General features: G+C 36.0%; 1 protein-coding gene across 1 annotated transcript in view; it reads right to left on the reverse strand.

The window, feature by feature from the left end:
• Positions 1-11,298, reverse strand: part of MALRD1 (MAM and LDL receptor class A domain containing 1) — a 278,695-nt gene extending 267,397 nt beyond the window's left edge. The window contains exons 1-4 of the mRNA XM_062567604.1: positions 11,121-11,298; positions 7,096-7,236; positions 4,409-4,503; positions 4,164-4,325 (exon numbers count right to left, since the gene is read on the reverse strand). Of these exons, the coding sequence (XP_062423588.1) occupies positions 4,164-4,325; positions 4,409-4,503; positions 7,096-7,236; positions 11,121-11,298 (576 nt within the window). The remainder of the gene's footprint in view (positions 1-4,163; positions 4,326-4,408; positions 4,504-7,095; positions 7,237-11,120) is intronic.
• Positions 11,299-13,244: the final 1,946 nt, after the last annotated feature.

Here is a 13,244-nt window from a genome sequence, read left to right on the forward strand (position 1 = left end):
ATCACCAGTGGGAAATCAGTGTCTCATTTGAACCTTTTTTTCAGTACAGCAAACAATGGCCAGGAACCACTTTCTCTAACAAACATTCCCAAAGAGCAGTGTTAGCAGGTACGTGAAACAACTGTATTTTCTAACATAGTGTTGTTAAGAAACAATGACATCTTGTGAAATTATGCATCGTCTGATTCAAGAAATTCAATGGAAAAATGCAGTTCTTTGAATCTCAATAAGTATGAGGGAACAGGGGCAATCCTGATACCAATTTTTGTTTGAAAAGGCTGAAAATCTTTTGCTATAATGTTTGTGTCATTTCATGTTACTGTCTAATTGGAAAAAATAACTACGCTGTACAAAATATTAATGTCAGCATATCACAGTCAATTAGATGTTTATAGAGTGAAATGCAGTAGCTTGGAAATTTGCACATTTGATTAGTTCCATAATAGTAATATTTTGAAATGTTGAAAGTTGCTGCAACAACACGTGTGGATAATATATACTTCAGTGACAGCACCGGTAGAATGGCAATTAATATATTTCTATTTCCCATTTTTATTATTATATGGTTTCAGATAAGTTTCTAAACAATATTGTGTATGGCTTTAAAGTATAAAATAGAAAACTAGTATTTGGCAAGCATTTGATATTGAGTAATACATTTTTGACCTTTTCACAATGAGTCTTCATTGTGAAGTTGAAATCCAGTTAACTGCATTTAAAAAAAAAAAAAAAAAAAACATACGTAGCTTGTAGTTGCAGCTTCATGGTTGGAACTTATTTTTTAAGAGAGGTGAGATACGTAATACTGAAGAGGTGTTGTCTCACTTTGATAGTGCGAAAATCGGAGGTGTCTCTAAGTCCGTATTCTATAGGAACATGCAAAATACTCAATAATATGATGCATTATGTACCTGTATGGTATGTATGCAAGGTGAAGACAATAAAAATCACAAATTTAAAAGACAAGATTTAAAAGTATACACTATGTATGTCTCTGCCAAGAGCTCGCTGCTGACCAATGGCAAGCACTCAAAGCTCAGAAACTTGTGTCACATCCAGCATCGTATTTTGACTGGTTTGATTAGCAAAATGGGGAAGATATAAACTATAGTTCCCAGGTCAGTGAATTTGGATTCAGAGCTGCTTCACTTTACTGGAGTTTCACAGAAAAACTGAATTATGCTGGTTAATCTCTCTTTAGATTTTAATCTTAATTTAACTGTAACGATGCAGTAAAGACAGAAAATCTCCACAGAACAGAAGGACATTCTAGAAGTAAAATGAGACTAGTACAAAAGTTACTTAAAGAAAAATCATTCTCAGAAAAAGAAAATATTGGTCAGAGTGTATGTGAAGTATAAAGACGTACCTCAAAATTCATTTATGATATAGATCTCAATTATTTCAGATTAAAAACAGCACTGCAAGCATAGCTCTTTCTGCAACCTAATCAGCCAACAACAATTAATGGAACACTAACATTCACTGCAAAGTGTTATAGATAATTTCGGCTCTTAGGACTTACATGATTCAAGAGTGGGAAGAGTAGAAGGAAAGAAGAGGTACTAGTAAAAGTGATTATTTTTGAACGTTTATAATATTTTGAGCAAATTGTTGCATAGAAGAAATCAGAGATGGCAAAAGCGGATAAAGAACAACTCAAAACTAATCCGGGATTTTAAGTTAAGTTAACTGCTAAAATTTGTGGACTTTCATTACAAAGGATTAGACAAGTTCAGCTTCTACGTATTTTCACTCTTTTTCTTTCTCAATTGTTCTGAAATGGGAGTTGTATATGTTCAACATCCCCTAGTGGTCTGAGCATGTAGGGAAATTCCTCTGATAAAAGTATTTCAATACAATGTTGAAGTACAGGATTGAGGAAGGTGCCCCGAAATCTATGAGAGTTTTACCACAGACTAAACTGGCCATAGAGGCAATGCTGTAACTCTGAACTCAACTCCAGAAAAGTTGATTCTAACTCTTCTTCCTCTTAACTCCTCACCCCCACACACCATGATGACAGAAATTCGTATTAGATACCTCCAGCTGCTCAAGTCTAAAAGAAAAAAAAATTATCCAGACTTTACCTAGCACAGATATCCAAGAGATTGCTCAATTTTCTTCTCTCACAAAGTCTAGAGTTTTTCAGTCCAAAAAAGTAAAATTTAACAGAAATGTCTACTTATGACAGCCTTGACTTGCCATAACAATCAACAAATGTTACTTAATGTACATTATCTATAGCCAGCAAAACAAATTAATGCTGCAGTTCCATTTGTGGCAAATATGCAGCTTCAGCACGGCTATTAGGGTAGGTCAAAAGCAGTATTGGGCTCCCTCTGCAAGTAGCCCCATGTGTACAGAATCCAGTTGCAGCAGCAAAAGGTCAAAATAGGCAAAGAGTAAGCAGCTATGACTAATTTCAATTAAGATTATAATTTCAAAAATGTTTGGAAAGTTTGGGGGAAAATTTCTCAAACATCCTTTTCCAAGGAATTACATGAAAAATTTTATTTTTCCCATCTCAAAATTTGTTAGAAACTTAACTAAAAAGGTTTATCTAATTATAAGAACTTATCATCAAAATTCAATGAACATGACAATTTCTTGAGGAGAGTCTTGATGAATGTCCACAATAAGGTTAGAAATTATTATTTTGCCATGGTTTGAAGCAGAAAAGAGTTAATGTTAACAGTTTTGTTGCAATAGAAATTTTCTACTATGCTCAATAAACTAGTACTTCACTATATTTTTCCTACTCTCTTTTCACACAACTTTACCGCTCTTGAAAAAGTGCCACAGACATCCCTATAGGCTGAAGACCTTGTTTCAAAGGAACAGATTCAGAAGGTCAACTGAATTGTGTTCATTCACATGACCAACATCTTGCAAGATGCCACTGGAGGGAAAACTTGCCACAGAAGAGGACAAGTTGCTCAGCTTCAGCCTAGGTGTTTGGTAAGGTGCCTGGCTACATTCCTTCAGTCATTGGTAAGAATTATTCCTGCAGTAAGTGTGACATCTGCAACTCTGAAGCTAGACTGTGCCCAGTTTTCTTTACAGAAGCCAAAGGATAACAATGTTTGCCAGCCCTAGCCACCATCTAAGATTTGATTCAACAATTTAGAGGCAGAAGACTCCATATCATAAAAACTATCTCCAGACCCAGTCAGTTTTCTGAACAACAGAGATGGAAAAGTATTATAGAGGTAAATCTTGCCAATAAAATCTCATTCTTGTATGTCAGCTCAGACAGAGGCAAGATACCAATAGGTAAACAGATAACTACTTGTGCTGAATTAGATACATTTATTTCATAATATATATTATCAATGTGGAGCAGACAAATATTACCTTGAAAATCTCCAATCTTTTGTCCTTAAGCACAATGTTATATATGCAAGTCAGATAATTATGTTACTCTTACAGTTTATTGCAATGAGGTTGTGCTTACCCTGAGAGTGCCTTTGGGTCGGCACGCTAACCAGCTCTTCGCAGTAACTGCTGTAGGAGGAAATATCTGCAGCTTGCTTCTGTACTCCCTCATTCCCCTCCAGTATTTTGTATAATAATGAGCATACATTATCCATGATACTATCACCCCAACTCACATTTTTTGTGCTAATGTTTTGTGTAAACGAATACACAAAAATATTGAAATAATCCATGAGACTTGCATTATTTTTCAGCAATTCTGAGCAAGATAGAACTACATGCATATGTTCTGTGACAAATGCTCAAAGCCACATTGGATAGTAAATCCATAATGAATAGTTGCATTGAAAGTTTGTCACCAGGAATATGCCTGTAAAAATTGACAGAAAATATTTTTAAATTGAGCTTCCAGTTTAGCAGTGCAGTTGGCTAGAGCCTAAGAGAAAACAGTAATCAAAGTTAAGCTCATAATGCATCTTCTCTATGGTCAGGCACAAATTTATGATTCAGTGAGAATGATTGCTTTATTTTAAATATATGCACAGTTTAAATGAGATTTGCTGTTAGTTTTAACACCGCTGAGATATGAACAAGTCATATTTGTTAGTGTCATTTATGAGCTTCCAAATGGCTTCTCTCCTCTACCTTATGATAATGCTTTCCATATACAAGATAAATATCTTCCTCGAGTTTGCCTTATTAGAAAACACAGTTTATTTACCAACCTCAAACTTTTCAGTGCTATTGATTGTGATCGTATTTGCTTTCCACCGATTTTCCCATTCTGCTGAATATTGCCAGATGTTTCTAATAGTATCCTCAGAATGCTTTTGAAGCCCCACCATCAATGTTGCATTCATTTGATTGATCCAATAATAAAACTTAATCTAGGACAAAAAAAAAAAAGTGATTATTCCAGGTAAGCACTATGACAAAAGGTACAATATAAGGACTATATATATCAAAATACCTGGCAAATATGTTCCTTGTCAGTCGGAAGGAAAACATTGCTCCTTAAAATTGCAGAAGAGGTTCCCATTTCAGAAGGCAATGAGAGGAAATAAGCTATTAAGAAGAATCAAAAACGTTAGCAGCTTGTAAAATATATATATGAAAGATACCCGTAAAATAACAACATACACACAGGTACCAATTATTAATGAAAAATAATTGCCAGAAGTGTTTCCTTGGAGGAGTTTCACACCACGATTGTGCCCATTGTGTGCTGAGCTTCTGTTCATATTGACACAGCACTTCTCTTTAGGTTTCAGCTGAAGTATCAAGTAGGCTTCCAAAATATTTCATGTGTAGATAGCCTGAATGCTCAATTGCTAAATGCCAAATTTCTGAACAAAGCTAGGACTAGCTAAATAAGCCTGTCAAAGAACCTGAATCAGTTATTGAACAGATTGCATATTTCATGCATAAAAAGAGAACAACCATTGTGGCCAACAAAACAGATTTATTACTACAGTTCAAGTCTTTAAGGAAGCATTGCTCGAGAAGATGGAAGAGGAGACTGTGGTGTTCCTGTGTTCTGGAAAAAAAATTTCTTCTGCATAGAACTTAAATATGGGCCTGGGTTTTGGCTGCTCAGGAAATTGCATTCTAGAGGAAGGATTGTCCTCTCCTCATACAAAGCGTTGGTCAGACTTTCTATGCTATCAGTAAAGATAATATTATCTTTATAGTCACAGATCTAGTCTGAATTTATGTACTTTTATGTAAAGAAAAGCTTTAACAGCTCAACAGGAATAAGTGAAACCTGGCTGCCATCACTCTTTGATGGACTAGTCAAGACTGTCTTAGGTCTCATAATAGATGGAGGGCTACTACAAGTTTTTAGGATATCAAATATTGCTAGCTGAAATTTTGTCCTTCCTGAGCATGAAGAGTTCAAAGACATTAAACGAAAAGAGAGGTGGGACAAAGCAATAATAATAATAAAAATGTAAGAATAAAGATGTCCCTACAGAAACCAAGTATTAGAGATCGTACCAGAACATCTAAATAATTACATCAAACTATCCACACTGACCTCTCATCCTTGGGTGCAACTGGAAATGCACTGACCAGGGACACTATGACTAGCTCAAGTGCTGGAGCCAACTGAGCAATCCCTCACAGAGGAGCATTTTGCAGCCTGCTAACAGAGCAGGGGCTGTGCTCCCCGCTACCTTTTAGGCATTTCATGACTGCTCAGACAGCACTTTCAGAGCCTGCCAGCTTCAAGAATACTCTTTCCACACGCAGCAGATGGTGACTTGGTGGCACAGGAGCCCTATCCCTAGTTCTAATCTATTTCATCAGTTTTTCCACTTCCATAAAACTTTAAACATTAACTTTTCTTTTAGTTCTCTAAAGACAAATGTATTTAAGATTCATATGCCAAATCAGGTTTCATCTGCCACAGGATGGTCTTACACAGATGGGTCATAAACAGTAATTTTCTTAAAACTTTTTTAAAAAGGTAAATCTACATTTAAACTCTACATAGATTAAAAATTTCAATGAGTTAAAAACAGCTCTATAAAATAGTTTTCACCAGTCTGTCCAGCTACGTTATCAGTGAAACTAAGAACCATGGGGAGAGAGAAAGCTAAAGAGAAATAGTTGGGTTCTAGTAAATGATTACGTAAATCTTCAAAGGAGTTACATCTACCTCATGAACTTTGCTCTTTTTGTTAAAGTGTGTGCAATTACTTACCACGATAGCAGGAATAGCTCCCTTTAATAATATGCGATAGGACTCTATTGTCACCACACAATGTCTTTTCTGTTTTTTAAGCAGTTCTTTTTTTAAAAAGGAAAAACTTTAGTTCCTGCTAAGTCTCCAGCAGTGGGTTGACTTTATGAGATACCATAAGGAGATAAGTGTTTCCTAGGCAGTTGGAACCAGCACTCAGAAAATGAAAGATTAGACTTTAGCCATTCTCATTTGGTAGGAAACTGAAATAACTGGATACGCTCAGCTCTCCATAGCCATTCAGTTCTCTAGTCTGAGTGCAAACTCTCATCAAGCAGAACAGCTACCAGTGTTCATGCTTTCTGTTTTTCAGAAAAATAGCATACATGAATGTGGCTGCAGTTTAATTTAGATACGGCAGACACAATGCTGAATGAACCCACAGGACAAGTGAATAGGAATATACAGGTGATCTCTTTCCTTACAACCAAGCAGCTTTGTCTGCTCTGTAACAAATGCTTCAAGTTTTTGGTTCAGTTTTGTGCTGGTTTTGGATGCCTGCATAAGTTAGCTCTCCACCCCACACCCACCCCCCAACATCTCATAAAGTGGGGGATCCTATTCTCATTTCTAAAGTATGCAACTATCAGGACTGAAGTTATAATCAGGTATCTCCAAAGCAGGCAGAGCTGACTCAGAAAGAGTTCTGCATATCAGCATAAGTCTTGATGATTCATTATTTCTCAAAAGATATAACCGGAGCTGCTTTCCAGAACAATTCATTTTTTCCTGGAATTCTGAGCCATTGTAATTACAATCACCTAAAAGCCCTGACATCTCTCTATTTTATCTCAAAAAAGTAAGTGGCTGAAACCAACTGAACTATCAAGAAAACAGTAATTTTAAGTAAATAGAGACATACATAATGTGTAAAAGCCTGTGGTTCCTTCAAAGGACATGAAGATTCTTACCAGTGTCATTCCCAGTATGGTCAGAGTAAGGTGATCCCATACCAGATCGGCCATTTCTTCTAATCCATCCAGATTGTAAATTCAGTTCAGGAAAGACTTTGCACAGATCAGTTTCAAAGTCACACTTTTCACAGAGTAAACCTAAAGATAATAATAATAACAATAATCCAGAAGTTCTATGCAAAGAATGCTTTGACTTATTGGGCACATGTATAATTCAAAGTAAATTCAGAAACTTCAGAAACAGAAGTAATGCATTCTTAACCACTATTTGTAATTAAATTAGCACCTCCAAAAATATTCTAAAAGATATCTTACAAAAAAAAAAGGGGGGGGGGGAGGAAACACTACAATTTTTATATCAAGAACAAAGAGGAAAAAAAAAACAGTGCAGTGGGAAAAGGACAGAGAATGAATGTTGTGAGAAGAACAGTCCGTTTACGTTATATCACTTTAGTTATACCATACGCCTTTTTCTCCGCAAAGGTATGTAGCTTGTAGGAAGCTGTAAAACCTTGTATAGCTTATACACATACCAGTTCTTTAAATATACCGTGGTTGTTAGCTGAAAAATTTCACTACCTCTTCATTCCTACCCAGGGTTCTTACATAGAGAAATAAAAACTTAACACAAGGAAATAACCAGATGGTAAAAATGTTTTTATTCCATTATTGTTTATTTAATCATATCAAAACTTGCATTTTGTGGACTTCAGAGCACAAGCCCAGTCCCAGAAACGCCACTGGGCCTAAGGGCATAAAGGTGAGGTTCTTGTCATCTGCTGCATTCCAAGGTTCACCAGTGCTCATTTTGCTTACTAAGCTACTGCATTAACGCATATAACACTTAAGAGAAGATCTGAAGTCCTCAGAGTGAGCCTGCAGAAGAACACTTATTTTCCTCCCTCTGTCTTCCCACTGACCTTTTCTCACATTCTAATGTGATGGGGAAGGACCGCTTCTCCCACCCTTTCACATTCCCATGTCCTTCTGGTGCTGGATCCAGTCTGGTGGACAAGTTCTTCCAGGGAATTTGAGATGGGGATGCTACCAGATAAATAATTCCCTACAGGGAGGGAGGCTGAGATGAAGAAGAGATGGAGGGAAGGAGAGAGAGACAGTAGGTTTATTGCAACTTCACCCTGAACAGCAGGGCATTATACAAGATTGTCTTCAGATTTCACACACTGTGGGGCATCTTTCAGTCCATCTGTTTTTCGCCTGATGCAGAGAAGAGCAGGCTGAGGCTCTGCTTTCTAATCAGGATTTCTGTTTTGAATGCAAGAACTACAGAGCCTTTGTTCTCCCTCTCAGATTAACGCTCTCTTCAGGCCCACTGAGGACACTTTTAGACTATTCTATATTCTAGGTTGCCACAGTTCACTAGTCATTTTAAATAAAGTTGCAACTGCTGCATTTATAGTCACACTACGATGTCCAATTTCATGGCTTTCATATTCACAACAGCTTACTGCAACAGTTAATTATAAGGCGAGAAAGAGGAAAAACATAATTCATGCAAGCACTTAAGACTCAAGTTAATGTGCAGATTGGCTGATTCATCAGCCAACTTTTTATTGCTTTTTCATTCTCCAGCTCTTTAAGTGACAGAAAAGCACATCAATGTTTCATCAAAAGCAAGTACTGCTGGAGCATATCCACTTCATGTTACATAAAATGCCCAAAAGATGCACAATAATTTTACACGAATTTTCTCATGGTTGAAAAAATTTAAAATCAACAAGTACAAACTAATAAGCACAGTCTCCTTTTAAACCTTGATCATTCATGATTAATTTAAGTTTTAAAAGATATATTCATTTTGACAGAACATCTAACCTGAAAGCAATCCAACATCATTTTTACTTCTGTAAATCTTTATTTCAGAAAAAAGTTATTGCTTTGAAAGGAAGAGGCCAAAAGAAAGAAGTGTGAGGGATGTTCCAGATACTTTTGTAGAATTTCTTGTAAAGAAAGCAAACACTTAAGTTTTACTTACTGCTTGCTGATTACTTTAAGTCTACATCTCAGAAAAACTATAGCATAAGGTTCTATTCCAGGCATGAAATGTTCCTTTCAAATTATTGGAAATGTGATCATTTCAGGCACAGAAAATTATCACCTAACCATTAGATACCACCAAGGAGCAAAACATTTTTAAGAGTAGTTATTTATCATTTCGTCCTCAAGTGAACATTTTGCAAGAGTAGTTCAAAGTCCAAAATGACAATAAGTCATCTGAAATTCCAACCCTGAGAAATTTTCAGTGCAGAAAGAGCTTTCAACCTGAGTGGAACCCAATGAAAACAGCAGAGATCTATCATGAACACTGGATTGCAGAGCTGAAGTGGAAAACAATAACTTGGTAAAAGTGTTCAAATCAACATTAGTTCTTTGTGACCAAGAACTAAATTCTTTAGTGGTGTAATCCGGACTGTGATCCAAGCAGTTCTAGAATCCATAACTTGCAATTCAGAGTCCAGTTCTGCACCTATTAAATATAACATTATTTGGTATTTATATTTGTTACATAGCCCATAGGCTACAATTTCTGGAAACCAGACATTTACCCTTAATTTCACTATTAGTCTATAGCAGTATGTTGCTTAACAAGTGTAAAAAGCTTCTGCAAAAATTATTGGAAAAACATGCACTGCATCTTGCTGCTTATTCTGTAACCCTTGTAGAAACTGCTGGAGGAAGTGTAATGAAATCAGGACCAAGCACAATGAGAATTTCAAGCCTATGCAGTGAAGTGTAACATATAGCCATGTCCTGTACAAGAGATAGAAAATACACTAAATTTAGATGTGCTAGTCACACAACAGGAGATTGAAGATACATAGTTGTCAGCCAGTGGAACCTTCACCCATTTCTACCTTAACTTTATTATACCAGCTAAAATATATTATGACATGTATTATTATCCTATACAATCTTAACAATTGTCTTATCTGTAGAGAAACAAAAATCAAATATCCTAGAGCTGATTCTGGACTCCAATACCAGACATGTAGACATCATATTTGGATGAAACCAAGGGTCTTATTGGCATGAGCAAAACCCCAGGCATTTTGGCACACTACTGTAATATGAGGAACTCAGATTTAAGTTGTTGCTCTTTCTCCAAGATTCCAGCTGAATGCACTGATCACTAACACACTGATGAACTAAAAATAATCACCACATCATTGCTCTAATTGGGATTTTTCAGGGTGCAGGAGAAAACCACACAGATTCATCTAAAAATTATTTGCACTTAAATTTAAAACCAAAAAAAAAAAAAATTTAAACAACCAAAAAAAAAAACCCCACAATGCTACCTTTGTTGCATGGTAAGTGGGAGAAGTTATCCAATTTTTTAGCTAAAACTAAGAGTTTCAGTAAATTCAAACTCATCTTTTTACTCCAGAACAAAAACACTCAAAGAGCAAGACTACCTTATGTATCCTATGAAATCACTTGCAAAAAGGTTTTGTGTTACGTTATTACGGAGATAGCATATTTCTGGTGCAAATTTACTCCGACTACATCCGTTCAAACATACCCTCAGTTCCTCTAAGGGAAGTGGAAACTACCAATTCATTTCCTGTCAACGTGGCAAAGATTAAGTTAGGCTATCTGTTCATAAATTCAAAAAAGTTTCTACCTTCTATCTGGAAAAAAAATATTGTATTGACTTGTTGTTTGCAAGTATACCATTGCTGGTTACACTTTGATATTTTATATGAAATCTGAATTTCAGCATACAATTTTAATAGGAATTAAAATAAAGTGATATTTGTTAAATTTCCAGGGAACTGAAAGTGGATAAGGAGCTACTTTGCTACATAGTATCAGTAAGAAAATTTATGAACGAAGTGCCATGTATAGAGGTTGAAAAATCAAACAGATCAAATCTGAGTTTTAGAAAATCAGATGGAAGAGGAGACAAAAAAAAGTTTCCTAATATTTTTCTAATACGAAAGATCAGTACTCACTGCTGCCAGGTTCAGTTATCAAACAGTTTTGCACTTACAGTGAACCCCCCCGAGACTCACATTGCTTTTCATCACTGCTGCCTCCACACTGGTTGTTGAGAACGCACAATTCCCCAGATGGAGCAGAGGAGCCATCACCACGCTGCAACTCAGGTCCTGCAGATGACCAAATAGCCACCGGAGCAAAACAATAGGACACACAGAAGAATGTGAACTTGTTCATTGGCTATGCTACTACCCAAGTTTTCACTTGGAAAAGATTTACTTTATCCACTATTTGACATGAAGCATCCTTGAAAAAGTAACATTCACATATATCACTTTAAAATAAGTTTTTTCAGAATCACGCTTTCAGAGTCTGCAGCCTACCTAAAACATGGCTTCTGTGAAATGGCAACTTTCAACCTGGTGCATCTTTAGATAATTATTAACTGAATTTTTAGTCATGGTTTTATGACTAAAATGGTGGTGCATGCTATGCAAGTCAAGTGTATATCATTAACTTACTGACTGATTTTATGGCCTGATAGCTTGCAAATATATTTGATAAGAAAATTACAAGATAACACAGCAAAATTACTGAATGACCAACATTCATTAGAGATCTCTCTTCTCAGAGGAAATTGGTAAAATGCTTTTTTTTTAAAAAAAAAAAAAAAAGCATACATCAGATGTAGAAACAGTTAACAAATTCTATGCTGATTTTACAAAGAGATTGCAACTGACTGATCAAGTGAAGGAACGAGAATTTGAGGGAGATGCTGATAGCTGGATCTGATATCTACTTGTTACTAGTGTGGGCTACAATTGTAAAAAAAGATCGAGTACCTGATTTTTAATAGTAAAATTTATATCTCAAAAAAAAAAAAAAATACTTCCCAAATACTCACTTTTTCGGAGACAGCTAAATTCCAGTACTTTCTGTAAAATAATAATAATAATAATCTTTTGCCCTACTACTAAGATACCCAAGGTCAGAAAAATTTAAGAGCTACCTGGGAGCTATATTTGAATCCTTATAAACAGTGACCAATATGATCATGCAAACAAGAACAGAGTTTGTCAGAAGTGTCATTCATTCCAGGAATCCATATTTAGGGGACGCTATCCCAAGAAGTGGATCTGCATCATGTAAATACAGTTACACTTCCTTATATGGTACACTTAACAGGTGTGCATTACATAAGTATCTTCATATAACGTGATCGAAACCATGCAAGCAGATTCTATCAGTATAAGAGACAGAACTCAATGCCCTAACAGAAGCAACCACTTGACTTAAAGTTACAGGAAACCTCCAGAGGTTAGTTTACAATCAGCAAACATACCGAGAAAGGCAGATTTCAGAGAAATCACCCCTCATATTCTTTTGGAGGAAGATAAACTCAGAGTTTAGGTTTTCTAAAGACTTTAATCCAGGCTCTGGAGAACTGAGTCATCAGTGTTGACTTGGTAACTGATAGAAACCTGGCTCTCCCCCAAATTCATACTAGGCACCCATTGTAAGGTAGGTTTTATTGCTCAACTTCATCCATCTTTGAATAAAGTGATTTCTGAAGCTTTGCACTTAAGTAGAATAAACTGATTTAAACCAGCTTTAAGGTCATACAAATGCAAAGAGTAGCTCTGAGAAATTCCCAGATATTTCATTTCACAGTCATCTTAAATTATGAGAATGTGTTCATGTGCATTGAGGCATACTTACAATAAGCACGTTGTTAAATCTCTGCCCCACAAAGCTAGAAGTAAATTTCAAAGAGTTGGTAATTCCAGAAGTTGGTATGCGAGAGAATTCTCATATTTACAGTTAACAGAATTTCTTCACCTTGTTCCAAGGACCACCAGCAACGGTCTTGCAGTGTTCAGCATACCACAGTTTGGTAACCTTTCTGCTTCTGGTCCTAGCTTGAAAACTAAGCCTCAGCTCAACAGTGATGTTACTGATCACTTTTCAAGGGAAAAAAAGTGACAAATAAATAAAAAATTAGGTCCTGAAATCCCAACAGATTTATGCTATTTTATAGGAACCTTAATCAGTTTATTTGCCTTTTATCTAATTTCAGTTGTGAAGCTGTCAGGTGGGCTGCACTTATAGATATCTTCTGAAAATAACCAGTATAAAGTGAATTGTCTTAAGTACTCATCACTTAGGTGACTCAGTTGTACAAC

Source organism: Rhea pennata, chromosome 2 (genome assembly GCF_028389875.1).
Source record: "Rhea pennata isolate bPtePen1 chromosome 2, bPtePen1.pri, whole genome shotgun sequence".
Classification (NCBI taxonomy): Eukaryota; Metazoa; Chordata; class Aves; order Rheiformes; family Rheidae; genus Rhea; species Rhea pennata.